General features: G+C 34.8%; 1 protein-coding gene across 2 annotated transcripts in view; it reads left to right on the forward strand.

Moving 5' to 3' along the window:
* Positions 1-18,079, forward strand: part of NDUFAF2 (NADH:ubiquinone oxidoreductase complex assembly factor 2) — a 90,044-nt gene that overhangs the window by 36,638 nt on the left and 35,327 nt on the right. The window contains exon 1 of one of the 2 annotated variants that reach the window (XM_084880625.1): positions 9,095-9,269. The exons of the other annotated variant lie outside the window; for it this stretch is intronic. Within the exon in view, the coding sequence (XP_084736751.1) occupies positions 9,230-9,269 (40 nt within the window). The 5' untranslated portion in view covers positions 9,095-9,229. Of the gene's footprint in view, positions 1-9,094; positions 9,270-18,079 lie in introns of those variants that run through there. 2 annotated transcript variants of the gene reach the window in all.

An 18,079-nucleotide genomic window follows, 5' to 3' on the forward strand; every position in this document is an offset into this window, starting at 1 on the left:
CGAGCATATATTTCTCTTCTACTATGTATTAGAAATTCATGGGATAATTCAGACACTGAAACTTAGAATAATATTCTTCCAAGCTCTGACATCAACAGCAGACCTCAGCTCTTAGATCCTTTCTTGAATCCTACTATTTAGTTTGGACCACTTTTTTTTTTTTTTTTTTTTTTTTTTTTTTTTTTTTTTGAGGCAGCAACTTTTTAATCTAGATTTTTTTCATGTATAAAATCATTGATTATTTTTTCTAATTCTTTTTTTTTTTTTGCATTAAGTAGCTCAATCTTTTTTGCCTTAACTGTTTTTCTTTCTTAGCATTTTTTAAAATGTGAAGTGTTTTTTTAAAATCTATTTTATTAAAAGTACAACAAACTAAGTTCAAAAGTAAGAGATGATGGTACCTAGATAATTTAACAGTTATTTCCTCTTCTTTCTTTCCATTCTCTTTTCATTTTTCCTTTAGTATTTATAAGCATATTTGAAGATTTCTTCTAATTCTCTGCATAACTAATGAGGTCTTTTGTAATAAAAGACCAAGAAGTTTATACAGAACTAGTTGTATTATTTTAAATGCTAAATTGTTATAAGTAGGGGGCAGTAGGACTATATTAGGTAAATCTCTATATATAAAAGCCTAAGTGACGACCAACTGACTGAATGGCTGTTACACACAATGACCACCAGGTGGCAGACGCTCAACACAGGAGTGGAAACCACAAGCATGGAAACATGGAACAAATTGATGAATCTTAAGAGGGAAGGGGATTATAATATATTCATAGCCAACTCAACTATCTATTGATTAGTCATACCTGTACATTTAAGGGTTTTGTTAAACCCGGGGAAAAAAACAATTTTGGCACAGAACCAGTTTAGAGTAAGAACCAAATGTGAGCCAAATACATCTTGTTTATTTGGCATTCTATTAACAGTAATAACCTAAGAACAGTGCAGATTTTCATAGCATGTTTCTTAACACCTTTCAAACCAAAATCATGTTAGGAATAGCTGCTGGCCTAAAGTTTGTAGAGCCACATATTAAAAGAAACATGTTGGACAAAGAGAGAAATACTATATAGATCTTTTAAAAAATATTTGGTAATAAGTCATAATCATTCAAAAAAGGGGAAAACCAGAAACAACTCTGTAACATCAATTTTGGGAGTCATAGTTCTTAATTGATGCTCTCTTTGCAGCTGTTACTTTTTCTTTTCATTTCATAGCCTGCTGTCATTTGCCTATTTCTTCTGGGCATGAATGCTTTTTTTTATCTTTCTTATATTGTGCTTTTATTTATAGAAGACAAAGTACAATGTGATGTTTCTTATTACTTGTTAAATTCCTTGTTTATATGCTAAATTCCTATTTTAATGTAGTTTTGGGATAAATTTACTGAAAATATTCAGTGCTTATATTTTCAGTTTTGAATTTATTCATATTGTGACAGTAATTGGTAGAAAACTGTTTCTCACAGCTGACAGGCAAAAAAAAAAAAAAAAAAAAAAAAGGCTTGGGGGACAAAGCTACCACATGCCAGAGTGCTGAGGACCCATCAGATATTTAAAGAAGTGGCATTTGTACTTGCATTATTTAAGCTACTGTTGAAAAGAGAGATGGGAACAGACTATATTTGTAGCATGCATTTTATAGAATTTATTTTCTAAAGAGTCATGCTTTTGAAGAAGGTAAAACATCTATCAGACATTTTTGTAAAGCACACAAAGCCAATAGATAATAGTTCTTCTAAAAAAGAACTGCAAACCATTAAATGCTTTCACATAAATCTTTTTTATAAATCCAAAAACTCAAACATATTTATCTCCTAGAAAATAGTAATTAAGAGCAAATTTCAAACCAAATGTTAATGAATAATTTTATTATCTTCTACCATAGAAATACTATTTGGTAAATAGTATAATTAAAGATATAATGTATTTAACCTGTTTTGCCAATTAACTTTGATCATTAATTGTCAAAGTGTGATTAGATGGACCTCTGGTGTCTTTAAGAATCCCTCAGCTGATGGGATAGTTAGCCAATCTTTTTGTTTTATTGATTATGGCTGTATTTCTGTTCTTTCTGGCAAGTATGAATAACTATATTTAATAAAAATTAAACAGCATGTTATTGATGTCTCATCAAAAAGAAAACCAACCTTACCCTTAATTCTGATAAGATATGCTGTGTAAGCAGGAATGGATGAAACAGTAATGACATTTATTTTGTTCTTTTTAATAGTATATAGGTGAAATTTTGAAGAGCCTTTGAAATACATCAAGACACAATAGCTCTTTTGGACTTTGAAGATATTCTATTAAATCATCTCAGATCCAGTGTTGAAATGAACATGTGTATAATCCCTAACTTAATAATTTAAGAACTTTTAAGAAGTTGCTAAGTTGTCCTTTTTCTCTGACTTTAACCATGATACACAAATTATAGAACACTTTAACCTTAAGAGTGGGTATTTTGTGTGTGTGTGTGTGTTTTAAACTCAAGTTTTCATAGTCTGATAAATTTGTTTGTTTTGCTTTTTTCCTTCATATGTAGTCAGTGTAGTGAGTTGAATAGTGTCCCCCAAAAGTTTGTGTTTTCCTGAAATCTCAAAATGTAGCCTTTTGCTCAGTGGATAGAGCGTCAGCCTGCAGACTGAAAGGTCCCAGATTGGATTTCAGTCAAGGGCATGTACCTTGGTCGCAGGCACATCCTTAATAGGAGTGTGCAGGAGGCAGCTAATCAATGTTTCTCTCTCGTTGTTTCTATCTCTGTTCCTTCCCCCTGTAAAAAAAATTATATATATATATATATATATATATATATATATATATATATATATATATATATATATACACATATATATATAGAATGTAGGCTTTTGGAAATAGAATTTTGCATATGTAATTCATTAAAATGGGGGTCCCAGCCAAAACTGGTTTGGCTCAGTGGATAGAACATTGGCCTGTGGACTAAAAGGTTCCAGGTTCGATTCCAGTCAAGGGCATGTACCTTGGTTGCGGGGACATCCCCAGTGGAGGGTGTGCAGGAGTCAGCTGATTGATGTTTCTCTCTCATCGATGTTTCTAACTCTCTATCCCTCTGTCCTCCTCTCTGTAAAAAAAATAAATAAATAAAATAAAAAATGGGGGTCCCATTGGATTAGAGTGGACCCTATATTCAATGACTAGTGTCTTTGTAGGAGTGTACACGCAGAAACAAACACAAGGATGAAGACCAGGTAAAGATGGAGGCAGAGAGTGGAGTGATACAGCCACAAGCCAAGGAATGCCAGTACCATTAGAAGAAGCAATAATAGAGTCCCCTGTAGAGTTTTCAGAGGGAGCCATGATCCCATCTGCACCTGATTTCAGATTTCTAGCCTACAGTGAGATAATAAATTTCTATTGTTTAAAGCTGCCAAGTTTGAGGTCTTTGTTATGGCAACCCAGGAAACCAAGGCAGTCATTATTCTTAAGCATTCTCCTATATGCCTGCATTTTACTGCTCATCCTATATAATAAAACCCTAACATGCAAATCGACTGAACAGTGGAACAAGTGGCAGAACTACTGGTTGCTATGATTTGCACTGACCACCAGAGGACAGATGTTCCATGCAGGAACTGCCCTCTGGTGGTCAGTGTGCTCTCACAGGGGGAGCGCCGCTCAGCCAGAAGCCAGGCTCATGGCTGGAGAGCGCAGCAGCGGTGGCAGGAGCCTCTGCTGCAAGCGGGTGGTAAGGAGCCCAGGGTCCCAGACTGCAAGAGCCATGGGGGATTGGGCCTAAGCCAGCTGGTGGACATCCTCCGAGTGGTCCCAGACTGCAAGAGGATGCAGGCCAGGCTGAGGGAACTCTCCCCCACCCCCCACCCCCCACACCCAGTGCATGAATTACATATTTGTTTTATCCTACTAAATGATAAAGTCCTTGAGGACAAGACAGTGAGGACTCGTTCATAGAAGACACATATAATTCAGATCACCCCAAATATTTATTATTATACTAGAGGCCCAGTGCATGAAATTTGTGCACTGGGAGGAGGGTGCTCCCTCAGCCTTGCCTGCACCCTCGCACAGTCTGGGACCCCTCACTCCTTATTGCTCACTACTGCTCCTTACCACTTCACTCACTGCTCCTTAGCACTGCCTCAGAGGCAGGAGATGTCCTGCCACCACTGTTGTGCTCGCCAACCGTAAGCCCAGCTTCTGGCTGAGTGGCACACGCCCTGTGGGAGCACACTGACCACCAGGGGGCAGCTCTTGTATTGAGCGTCTGCCTCCTGGTGATCAGTGCGCAACATAGCAATTAGTCATTCTGCCTCAGTAGTTGCATAGGCCATTATATAGATAACTACGTGTACGCTCTTTTTTCTTTTTTCCCCCCACACTTCCCAAATGTATTCTTCATGAATAACCATGTTAATTTTTATTATATTTGCATATTTGGGGAAGACTAGCATATAAATAATTATAAGAAAATGGTTATAGATAGTTATCAGGCTTAGGTTCCTATAGTTAGCAAAGATATGCTATTATTATCACTTTTATATCCCATTCCTATGAAAGATAAGATCTGAAGTGAGTTCTAAAGTAAGTGAAATTTCTAAAGGGCTTTTAATCTAAATTTCCCAAGAATATTCATTTTGTTACAATTTTACTCTAACATGATAGAACACAGCTGAAAATAAACAATTGCTTAACTATCAAAATTCTACCCAAAGCACAGATCATTTATTCACAAAGATTAATGCTTTAGTTAAAAAAAAAGCACTAGAAAATGTAATTGAAAGTAACATGATATTTTATTGAGAGCTGATATAAAAAATAACATCTAAATAGATATGTAAATATTTAATTTTTTTAATCTTTAAGGGATTGGCTTATAGTCTAAATTTCTAAGATTTTAAAAATGGTTATTAAATAATATTATGTCTCAATTTGGACATACTCTACATATACTAGTCTCATTTTTATCTCTCTTTATTTAGAAGTAGATTTAAATTGTCTCTTAGTATTTTTAGCCAAGAGTTGAAATATTGCCAGTAAAAACACTAATGACTATTTGAGGTGGTTGTAGATTATTTTCACTAGTCCCAATTTTTTAATGAAGTTTAATATATAAAGATTCTCAGTTTTTGTGTATCAAATTCTCACCCTTCTTAGAGACTGTAATTAAGAAATATTGCTTAACTCATTACAGGAAAAGGACCAGTACTGGAATAAGAATGCCAAGTTTAAAGGTTGGAAAAGACTTAAGTGTATGTTTCCTTTAGTTACATAAATTAATGAATTATATGCAGAGCTTAGTTTATCCAACTAGGGGAATAAATATCACTTGTAATGGTTAAATCTTTATATGTCCATTGGCAAACACAAATTATCTCCTAATAAGGAGGAAAGAGTCATTGTTTTTAGTTAGTAGAGGAGATTCTGTGCAGACATTTGTTCACCAGGTTTCCTAGAGGAAAGTGACGGTCTTTAAGGGCCACTTGGTAATTATTTTCTTTCTGCTTTTCAATGATGCTTTCACGTGCCATGAATCAAAATAAAAATCCCTGTGGCAGCCATGGGCAAACCAGATATGCTTCTTGAAGCCTGACAATTTCCCTGGCATATCATTTGAGGGAATCATATGGGTAAAATTATTCATAATAAACTCTAATTAAAAACTCAGCATGAGCTAGTATATTTGAAACTAATATAATGGAGTATTTTTTAGAAATGTTTTTGGACTTAGAACTGTTCTGTATATCCAGATGAGCCCAGTAACCTTGATAGCACTATTTTAGCCATAGGGGATTTTTTTAATCTTTTGTTTCAAATTTGTAGATTCTTTATAAAGAAATAATTCTATGATTGTAATTTAAATTTTTCTTAAACCCAAGTGCTTATTATTAGACCAGTTGCATAAATTATGGCTCACATACACAATAGATGCAGCTGCAAAAACAATGAGGTTATGTTTTATGTATTAATATGGAAAAAATTTCCAATATATATTGCTAAGTAAAAAGGAAAAGTGCAAAAAAATTGGTAGAGCAAGTCATTTGTAGAAAATCAAAAAGGGGGAAATTATGTATATATGTTAGGCAGCATGATGGTCTTCTCCATTTTGTTTTGTACTTTACTAGTAATTGTACTCCAGATACAGAGAAACTTCACATCTAGGGAAGATAATAATGCTGGCAAAGATGCTTAGCCCTAAATTGTATTTGTTTACCTCTTCCTTCTTCCACAATTTTTTCCCCTTTGACCTTTCTACAAACTTTTCTGAGATGCTCTTTGATCCTCAAGTCAATATAGAGCTTTCCAGGCATAAGTATGACTGTCCTACAGGATGCCAGGCTAGTCTGAACTTGAAGAATATCAGAACTTCCCCTTGCCCACCCCTCCCCTTCAGCAGCAAAACTGCTGGTTTAAACATCATCTAACACTCCATGGTCAAAACTTGACTTATGATGGCCCTTCTCCTCCCACCAGCCCCACAGCACCATAGAGAGAGCACTATTAAAAATGTCTGTTGCTTTTGTTTTGATGCCTCATGTGATATCTGATTGTTATTTAAGTTCAATATTTAAAAAACACACACAAAACTTTTGTTTAGTTTGTAGTGTGACTTTAAAATTGTAACGACCAACAGAATGATTTATAGTAATAGCTAATACCTATACTAGTGCCAGGCATTATTCTTACCACTTTATATAGAACAACTAATTTTTTTTATTATGATCATGTTTTATCTTATTGTTCCTATTTTATAGATAAGGGAACTAGGGAACAGGGAAGTTAAATAACACTAAAGAATATAAACTGGTGCCCTAACTTGTTTGGCTCAGTAGATAGAGTGTCGGCCTGCAGACTCAGGGGTCCCGGGTTCAATTCCGATAGGGGCATGTACCTTGGTGTGGGCACATCCCCAGTGGGGACTGGGCAGGAGTCAGATGATTGATGTTTCTCTCTCATTGATGTTTCTAACTCTCCCTCTCCCTTCTTTTCTGTAAAAAATCAATAGAATATATATTTTTTTAAAAAGACTAAAAACTGGTAAATATTAGAACCAGGTGGTCTGGCTCCAGAGTCAGTGTTCTTAACTAGTTGCCTATGCATTAGGGCAAAAAAAATAAATTAAAAAATCTTAAGTTTATTCAGCTTTTGTTTTCTCATCTTAGTTGGTGTCAAGACATTCCACAATAATCTTAGTTACTTGTAGAAACCTATGAAGTAAACACTTCCATAACTGTGATGAGGTTTGGCCTCAGAAATTTCTGAACCAACTCCTGGTTCTCCTCTGCTAACTAGGTATATACTACCTGTGTTGTAACCATCTTTTCCTCTCTTCTCTCTGATTTTTCATGTTCTTTAAACTGTGATGAGAATCTTATCTTTGTCAGGTAGGATTATAACCTGGCATAGAGCCCACAACCTAAAAAAAGAATCAACCCAACTATTCCCAGAATAATATCTTACCCTGGTAAGGTTTCCTACTGAGATATTAAAGTCAGGAAAAGTAAAAGGTATAAAATGGAGTGTTTGGTGATGCTGGGATGCCTAGAGTTAGCTTAAATGGCATTTGTGTACAAGTGTCTACTGACACTGAAAGAAAAGCCTTCTTTTTTTTAAAATATATTTTATTGATTTTCCACAGAGAGGAAGGGAGAGAGATAGAGAGCTAGAAATGTCGATGAGAGAGAAACATCGACCAGCTGCCTCCTGCACACACCCCCACCTGGGATGTGCCCGCAACCAATGTACATGCCCCTGACCGGAATTGAACCCGGGACCTTTCAGTCCGCAGACTGACGCTCTGCTACTGAGCCAAACCGATTTCGGCATAGCCTTCTTTTTAAAAATGATTTTCTAGTCCTCATTTCATGGTATTGGAACTGCCCATTGCCTTCACTAGCATAAAGGGTGGACAAGGGGTTCAGAAGGCTGGTCATTGTCTGGTTGAGACTAAGGGAGCTGAAGCAACTTCCACCTTTTAGTCTTATGTCAATCCTTGCCGCTAGTCTATCACTGAACTATTACTGGAATTGCCTGCCTAAGGACTATGGGTGTATCCCAAAACCTGAATAAAAGGGATGGCAAGGCCAGAGCAAAACAGAGTCCTCCCTTGGGCTTCCACCTGGCCCCAATTCCCAAATTAGCATTTCTTGTCTCTTTCATTTGTGTGTGACCTCCTCCAGAACCCAAACCCTGAACCTGAACCCTGAACCATGCGGGACATGTGACACTCGCATCATGGCAAATGGAATGAAAGAGCAAAGAAAGTTTACTTCCTAAGCAATATATTAAACATGAAGTGAAAAAAATTCAAGATAGACTTGTTTCTTTTCATATTTTCCCCTTCAAAATTGGTTTATTATTGACAAATGAATTCATTTCTCTTTCAGATCATAAATTTAAATGTCTCTGAATAAGAGCCAGTGTCTAATATTTTTTAAAGTTCTAACATGTTCAAGAACTAAGTTTAAAAATTTATTTCCTTCATTGTTTCTTCCCTTTACAATTGGGAGAGTTTTGAAATTACGTTTGGATGGCTTTTACTGAGGAGCTATGTTTGCTTGTTTATCCATTTTAAATCAAGAATAAGCATAAATATTTATATCATTTCTTGCCAAATAACTCAGTTTTCAAATTGTTTTTGTAACTTAGTGCTTACTCAGTTAAACTTTTTGAAAAGGAGATTGAGTTTAAAATGTGAGGTTTTTTTTTAATCAGATAGGATACCTTGCATTGTTTCAAATGCATGGACAGTTTGTTTATATATGAAGTGAAGAATTAAGCATTGGGTTATAAAATTAAGATTCTTGTTGGATAGCACATTTGCCTAGGAATATTGGGTAATGGAAATGTTTAATAATTAGCATAGAGAGTTTAGTGTTGTCCAAAGCTATCTCCCAGGCAACTCTCTTCAAGCCGGCACACCTGGGCTAGTCATTTTATTTCCCAATCTCAGCAAAGATGATGTTAATCCTAACACTTGAATAAGAATTCTTCCTATAATCCTTGTGTTTTTTTCCTTCATGACATTATAGTAGAGAAGTGTCAACCTTCATTTTTCTTTGCAATTTAGATGTTTCTCATCCCTTTTCTAGCAGTCAAGCAGTGCAAAGTATCATCTTTGAGGAAGTAAGAACACCAAAGTTCTGACCAGAGTGGATTAAAATGAGTGATTTGAGAGAAGAGAGGTGACTGGAGAACATTCACAATTGGGTTCACCTTTCCAGGATATGTGGTTGTGTCTTGAGTTTTTTTTACTCAACATGCAAGGTAAAACTATGCATCCTTATGATCTCTCTGTAGGAGCCACAGCATATTAAAAAACCAATATATATTAATCTCTAAAATTAAGCACTTTGAATTTATATCAGAGTTCTGTATTTTTTTGGTAATATATAGAATGTGTTTTAATTTGGCAATTTTAAAGATCAAATATATCCCTTTGGATTACTGCCTCTAATTATATACTACTTCAGTTAATATATTCTGTAACCTTTTATTTAAAATTATATAAATAGATCACAAGAGAACATAGTAATATTTTATAAGTTCAGTCTTAATTGGTGCAAAGAGTATCTTTTATTAGATTTTTAAAATCACTTCCAGGTAAAAGTTGTTTTTAGTTCATGTAATTTAGGATCTCTGAAAAGTTATTTAAGGAATGAGACCTCGATTTTTATCCTCCCTCAGGGCTAACTGTGCTATTGACAAAAATATTCAATATACTCAAACTTAGATTTTTTGTTACATAAAGCAATTTAACTATTTTGGTTGATACCACAGTAGAAGAAAGTGTAGATACATTCACATTTTCTCTAACAACTAATTGTATGACCTTGACCCAAATTTATTTTTATCTATAAAATGGGAATGATATAAAGTTGCAAAGTGAAGATTAAAAGAAATAGCTTAAGAAAAGCACCTAGTACTATTCTTTAAACTCTGTATCCAATTGATCCCAATGTTTAACCTATTCTACCTTCTAAACTTCTCTCTAGAATATTGTGGTAGTTTAGTATTCTAATCCTGTCTCTTCTAAATATCCTCATTGAAGCTACCAAAGTGATTCTTTTTTTTTTTTCTTCTTTATTGATTAAAGTATTACATATGTTTCCTTATCCTGCCATTGCCCCTCCTCTCCCCACCCACTCACTCGAGCCCTCATCCTCCTGTGTCTGTGTGCATTGGGAAACAAAAAAATTCATGTGACTAGCTTTAATATGATATTTGCTTTATTGCAGTGGTCTGGAACTGAAACTGCACTATCTTTGAGGTATTCCTCTACAGTGGCATTTAGTACATTCGCATCATTGTGCAACCATCACCTCATTCTACTTCCACATTTTATGAGGACTTTTTAAAATTAATGTATAATCACTTTGAATAGAGTTTCCACCCCTTGGTTTTTTAAAAGCCTTTACAAATGGCTTGATGGCTAACTATTTTACTATGATCTCCCAAGTTTTCTTTCTGTTCTGATATTCTTATTTTAATGTTTTACATGGGTTACATGTAAATATAGTAACATGCTACCTAAATATTCCCATGTCATCAAAAATTAATTGCTTTCTGTTTGTGTAGTATAGAATATTATCTAAAACAAGCAGAAGACACTATGTTTATGTATAAAGAGTTTGTAATTCACTTGGAGAACAAGATATAGATAAAAATATACAGAAAAACACATTTATTTTAACTTTCTGTGGTAAGGTCCAGGACATTTAAATGTCCACCCGTGCCAGGCTGTGATGGCTCAGGGCTTGAATGTGCACCTGTGAACCAGGAACTCACAGTTTCAGGTTCCATCCCCAGTAGGGGGCGTGAATGAGGCAACCAATCAATGACTCTCTCATCATTGATGTTTCTCTTTCTCTCTCCTTTTCTCCCTTCTTCCCTTCCTCTCTCCCTCCCTTTCTCCCTTCCTCCCTCTCTTCTTCTCTGATATCAATAAAAAAAATTTTTTTAAAAACTACAGATAGAAAAATAAGAGATATAATATAAATAAAATAATTTTTAAAATAAAAGGCAAATGTTCACTCCCTTGGAGGAGGCTGCTCGCTAATTACCAAAAGTTGAAGAATCTGTACATTATATATATACATATATGTGAGTGTGTGTGTGGTAAAGTACATTTCACAAAAAATTTACCAGTTGAGCCATTTTAAACATTCTCATTATTGTTCAATGTCCAAACCTCTTTTCATCTTAGAAAACTGAAACTCTAATTATGCAACAACTCTCCATTTCCCTTCTCTCCCCTCACCCCCTGGCAACCACCATTCTGTTTTCTATTTCTATGAATTTGACTTCTATAGGTACATCATATAAGTGGAAATCATACAATATTTGTTCTTTGATGATTGGCTTATTTTACTTAAAATGTCATCAAAATTCTTTCATGTTGCAGCATGTGTTAGAATTGCCTTTTTTTTAAAGGTCAAATAATATTCTTTTGTATCTATATATCACATATTATTTATCCATTAATCTGTTGGGCTATTTCTACTTTTTTATTGCAGTGAGTAATGCTACTATGAACATGGGTGTAAAATAGCTCTTCAAGGCCCTGCTTTCAATTATTTTGAATATATATATATATAATTCCAGAAGTGGAGTTGCTGTATCATATGATAATTCTGTTTATTTTTTTTGAGGATCATCCTACTGCAGTTTTACCATTTTATATTCCCACTAACAGTATACAAGGGTTACAGTTTCTTTATATCCTTGTCAATACTTGTTATTTTCTGCTTCTTTAGGAGGGATAGGAGAGTTCAATTGTAGCTATCCTAGTAAATATGTGGTATAGTAGTAAATTTTAAATCAATTTTTAATAGAGAAAATTATGATGGAATGCACAATCTCATTTAGAGATTATAGCAAAAGTCTAAGTTTGAATACTGTGCCAACTGACCCTTTTCTATTCCAGTACTCCAAATGACAGTCATTGTGTGAGGCTTATGACAGCTTGATAGATTTGATGCAGTCTTTTTTTTTTTTTTTTTTTTTTTTTTCCTGGAGCATTACTTTATAAATGCGCTGTAAAGACAGCTTTTCTGGGGGGTGAGCAATGTGATATGGTTTGATATTCAGGCTCTTTGTTGATTTGGATTCATCCAAGAATGTATTTGTAGACCACTAGCTTTCCACCAAAATCCATGTTCTTCACCACTTAACTAGACCACATTTACCAGCTTTCTTTGAAATTAGGTGTGGTTATATGACTAAGTTTTCTCCAGTGCATTGTAAGTGGAAGTGATTTGAGTCACTTCCTGGCATAGCCAATAAAAACCTCCATATGTGTTTTCAGTGCTTTTGCTTTTTCCTGGCTGAATGAAATGGCAGTGTTCAAGGAAACCTTGGCAGGTTTGAAGATGGCTGAACAGCCATCAGCTTGGATCCTTAAATGACTGTGTGGAAAGAGCTGGCCTGCCTGAACATCCATTCATCCAGGACTGTTACATAAGAAATAAATATATATTTTTTTAAATCATTTTTAGAGTCTATTTGCTACTACAGCTTAGTCTACATACACTGATACAACATTTTAGGAAATACAACTGAACAGAAATTGAACTAGATTCAAGTGTTTAATATCATCGGGATATCTTCTTCCAATGGCATGACTCTACTTTCCTCCAAATTGGTTTCATCATAGGCAGGTTTTCTCCACAGGGTAGGATAGATGGCCCCAGCAGTTCTAGGTTTATATGGTCTTTCTAGCTCATGATCACAGCGGTTAAGAGTCTTGGGAAATGTATTAACTCTACAGGTTATTATAGGAGAGATGAAGGAGAAGAAAAGAGAGTATTACTTATAATAGCATTGAAATATTGGGACCGTTGAACCGGATGTGAGCAACATGAGCCTTCTTTCTCATTCTCCCATATATATTATGGTTTTTTACCCAGGGCACACTGAGTATGTGTGTGTATATATATTTATATAAATAATGTATTGTATATGACAGTTTAACATTTATTTTTGCATATATTTTTAAGTGAATAAACACTAAGGTAAAGAAATTTTTCTCTTTAAGAAAAATATTTGCCTTGTAGGATGTTACAGTTTGTATAGGAAGAGTGATAGAGTTTATGATACAATAAAACTATGTTATAAGGTCATTCTCTTCCTTCTTCCAGAAGAAACATGAGATTGACGTCTAAAAGATAGAGGTATATTCCGTGGAAGGGGAAAGTAAATCAAAGTGAGAGATATGTGGAGCCAGATATGAGGCTCTATTATAAACTCTAATTACCTGACCACTTTCTAAGAGTGGGCCACAAATGCAACTCTAATCAAGATTTTAGCATCCAGTTTAAAAAGGACAACCTTCTTATCAGAGATTCACAATGGCTATGTGATCAATTACCTAAACAACTGTTTTGGAGGAGTAAGACTAATTGCTTACAAAAATAAAAATTCCCTCTTTTATTTTTTGCTTTTATTCTTAAAGCAGATGTTTTTCTTTTTCTTTTTTTATATACCTTTTTAAAAAATATATATATATATTTCATTTATTTTTTACAGAGAGGAAGAGAGAGATATAGACAGCTAGAAACATCGATGAGAGAAACATCGATCAGCTGTCCCCTACATGCCCCCACTGGGGACATGCCTGCAATCAAGGCACATGCCCTTGACTGGAATCGAACCTGGGACCTTTCAGTCCACAGGCTGACGCTCTATCCACTGAGCCAAACCGGTTTTGGTAGATGTTTTTATTTTTTTAAATCAACCAATAAAGAAAATATAAAATCTCATGTAATTAACCCACTAGACTCTTGTGACTAGAGACAACTTGTGGCCACACTCCCTAAGTTTTTTGGTAGTCCAGAAAAAGAAACAGATGGTTTTATAATTTATACTGTCTAATTTACATTCCCAACAGTATAACAGCCTGTTAATTTTCATGCATCCTCAATAACACTGTTATTGTTGTTTAATCTTTCCTAGTCATATATAAGAAAATTGATATTTGCTATTTTTCTATTACCCTTAGTACTGATATCTGACGTGACTTCCTCCCACTGTTAGTATAAGCAGACATTATACAATCTAATAAACAAGTATCTTTGACAAAATCTTTTGATAGAGCGAACAGTCATTGTGATACACACTGACCACCAGGGGGCAGATACTCAACGCAGGAAGCAGGCAGGCAGGCAGTAAGGAATGAGGGCTCCAGCGAGAGGGATGTCTGCCAAAGGCTCCTGGACTATGAGAGGATACAGATGAGTTTCATGCACTGGGCCTCTAATCTAGATATATAAGAGGATAAGCAACCCAACGACCAACTGGCTGATACATATGATGTGCACTGGCAATTTAAAAATAAACGTTGACTTGTGCATGTACAATACATATAAAGCTCTCACTGGTACCAATCACATGCATGTGTTGCAATCTGTCATTGTCAATTGTGAATTTGGTTGACACTTCTATTATAGAGAAAGGACAAATAGTGATATTAAAATATTTCTTCTAATTAATTTTCTTTCCATGTGCATGAATCTGTGCACTGGACCACTAGTTACTTATAATAGCACTGAAATATGGATAATGGTATTTCACTAGATTTTTAGTTTGGTAAAAATATAATAGTTTTTCCTGGGGGAGGGGGGAGTGGGCAATGTGATATAGTCCTGTACTCAGGTTCTTTGTTGATTTGGATATATTCAGTGATATATTTGTAGATCAGAAGCTTTCCACCAAAATCTTCCTGGATCCATAGGTAAACCATATTTACTAGCTTTTTTTGAAAATAGATGTGGTTATGACTAAGTTTTCTCTAGTGCATTGTAAGAGGAAGTGGATTTAACTCAGCTGAAAATATTTTCAAGTGGGTTTAATAAAGGCAGAAGAAAAGTGTCCAAATGATGTATTAGTCTTCTTGATCAGAAAGGAAGTATGTGCTATTTTGGATAACTTGATTCCCTTTGCCAGCCAATAGGTGGTGCCATTGCAACACAATAGTTAGGTTGCTTAATGGTGCTAAGCAAAGGGAGGATGGAAATATATGCAAAGTGGTTTTAAAATGGGTTGTTAGAGGCAAAAAAAAAGTTGTGGGAGTCCATGCATAACTGATTATATGTGGATGATGTTAGCACATCAGGTTTTGTAGCTTAGGAGGTGACTGTGCTAGAACATTTTCTTAAATTTCTATGTGAAAATACAATATACAGGTGATGTATTATAGAAATGTATACTACCTGAATCCTATATAATTTTATTAACCAATGTCACAACAATAAATTCAATTTTAAAATAAATAAATACATAAAAATAAAACTTATTTTGAGGGAGAAAAACACATTTACTTTGCTTAAAAGTAATTAAAATTGTTAGTTATACTTATGCAAAAGTAACAGCTAAATCACACCATAGATGTGTAGAAAACACTTTTACAACATAATAAACTTTTTCAGAAAAGAAAATTAGATATAATTCAAAACACATCTTTCCACATCCATAACATTTTCTTTGAGCTTTAGTTTACTCACTTATAAAGATGAAGATTGTTGTGAGAATTAAACAAGAAAATAAAAATAAAAGTGCTTAGTAAGTACCATATACATAATTGTTGCTTAATAATATGATTCTGCTCATCTTCAAAATAGATCAGATAACATTGATTAGTAAACTATATTAACATAATTGATATGTTGCTAAATTGGACTAAATGATGATCTCTGGAACCTTAACTTTATCCTTTATTACTAAGAAAAAGTAATTTTTTTAAAGTCTATTTATTAGATTCTTTTATAGGTAAACTAGAGGCCCAGTGCATGAATTTGTGCATTTTGTGCATGGGTGGGGTCTCTAGGCTGGGCTGGTGATCAGGGCCGATCAGGGCTGTCTCGTCCAGTCCCAATCGGGGCCAGGCCAATCAGGGCCAATCGGGGACTGCTGGCTGGGGCGGGGGGGGGGAGGGGGGGGGGCAGGAAGACGGATTATGGGAGGTTGGCCAGCCTGGGGGAGGAAACACGGGAGGTTGGCTGGCCAGGGTGAGGTTGGCTGAGGGAATGCACTGACCACAAGGGGCAGCTCCTGTATTGAGCGTCTGCCCCCTGGTGGTCAGTGCACATCATAGTGACTGATCAACTGGTCATTCAATTGTTCTGTCATGACAGTTACTTAGGCTTTCATATATATAGATATCCTGATATGCATTATCAATACACCCGTGAGCACAGGCCATTTTCACTTGTATGTGTGTGGTATTTCTGGAGACATCCATTTTAAAGTAATACCATTTTACAGATCTTTACTATTTATAACTATGGTCTTTACCTTTTTCAACATCAATGGAAAACAAGGAATAAATAGATAAAATTCGCAAGAAGAATGATCTTTATTGCAACCTTGACAAGCAAAATGGGAACAGTCTTTCCCTTTCATGCCTTCCTTTTGGTGAACTCACAATTTATTAGCATGTCTTTCTATCAGTGAACTGGGATAGAGAATGAAGAGAAAATTTATGTCATCCAATTTTATTAATTATTAGCCAAAGTAAAGTTTTGTAATAAGGAAAGTTTAAATTAATGACTAAAATAATGGGATGCTATCAATAAATTGCTCTTGCTAGAATTTTCTTTTTATCTTTCCTTTCACTGTTGGTGTTGGCCTTAGGCTACCTCAATCTATTCCCCTTCAAGGGAGCCTCCAGGACTGGTGAAGGCTTGCTTCCTTGAAGACCTGAAGTTTTTCCTCTTTGTTATTCCTAAGGACTTCTTGTTTCAGAGAGATAATGATTTCTAACTGAACTCATCCTTTCTAAACACTGTAAGCAAAGCCTTAAGTCAGATTCCAGCCTTAAACCATAGCTCCACAATTGAAACAGGACTTATAACTCTTAGGGGTATGGAACTGCAGGAAAAATCCTATATTATTTTACACCGTATTACTCAGAAGTTTGTGACAATTACTTGATTAACTACATGAAAGGTAAGGTAGGGAAAGAAGTAAATGTAAGATGGTCTTTATGCTATTCACAAGATCTCAGTTTTCTCTGAGAAACAGTATATGTTCATGAATGGATTTTTTTTTTTGCCTCAGAAGTGCAGTAACTGGTCTGAATTAATGATTTTCATAGGCCTCCTTAGAGCTCTAGGAGTGTGAGGAGGTTAGCTCTAAGAGGAAGGGAGAAAAGGTGAGTGGTACTATGGACCCCTCTGCCTCAACCAGAGAATCTCTGCTTTAAACACTTTCATAAATTCAACCTGTTGAAGATATTTTGAAAGAATAGAGCTTGAAAATTATTGATGACTCAACTTCTTACCAACTGAGCTCAAGTTTTATATTCAGGAATCTGGTCCACAAATACAAGTTGATGTTTAGTTGATGAATATCACATTTCATTAGATGATTATGTAGTCTCTATATCAGAATAGATTTCTGTTCATTAATGATAAGTAGTGCCTGATGTAACTAAATTAGGTAGATTAATGAAGGATATTAGTAATTTCATGGTTTAATCAATAATATATATTTTAAAAATTAAGACTAATATGCCACAAAATGTACTCTATTTTCATTATTTATATTTGAAATATATATTCTGTAAATTAGTAACTGTAACTAATAGTGCAGTCCTTGACTTTTATTTATGATCTTTGATAAATGACCAGGTATTAACTTGATTTCTATGAAACTATTTGTATCTAGAAGGCAATCAAATAATTAGCCATATCTTCTTCATTTCAAGTTTGAAAATAAAGTTTGGGCTAGGCCCGTGCTAAACTGGTAGCATAATTTTACCATTCTCTAAATTCTAGTAACAGTTTTTTTAAATTAATTCCTTCAGTTTCACTCTTTACCTCTATTTACAACACCAGTGTTCAAGTTAAAATCTAAAGTGAAAATCAAATATTTAATTGGTTTATACCAGTCTGAGTATGTGCTAATTTTGACAGTAGGAAACATGATTCCTTTTTATATTAAGGGTGTACCTGATTGGAATTTGCTTGCTTTAGTTAGCAACTATGACTATAAAATGAAGATTTTTCCATCAATCATAAATATCCTCATTGTAAAACAGTCTTTTTAAAACCTGAAATTTCCATATGGTATATCTTAAA

The sequence above is a fragment of the Pipistrellus hanaki genome (assembly GCF_964339955.1).
Source record: "Pipistrellus hanaki genome assembly, chromosome: 4".
Taxonomy (NCBI): Eukaryota; Metazoa; Chordata; class Mammalia; order Chiroptera; family Vespertilionidae; genus Pipistrellus; species Pipistrellus hanaki.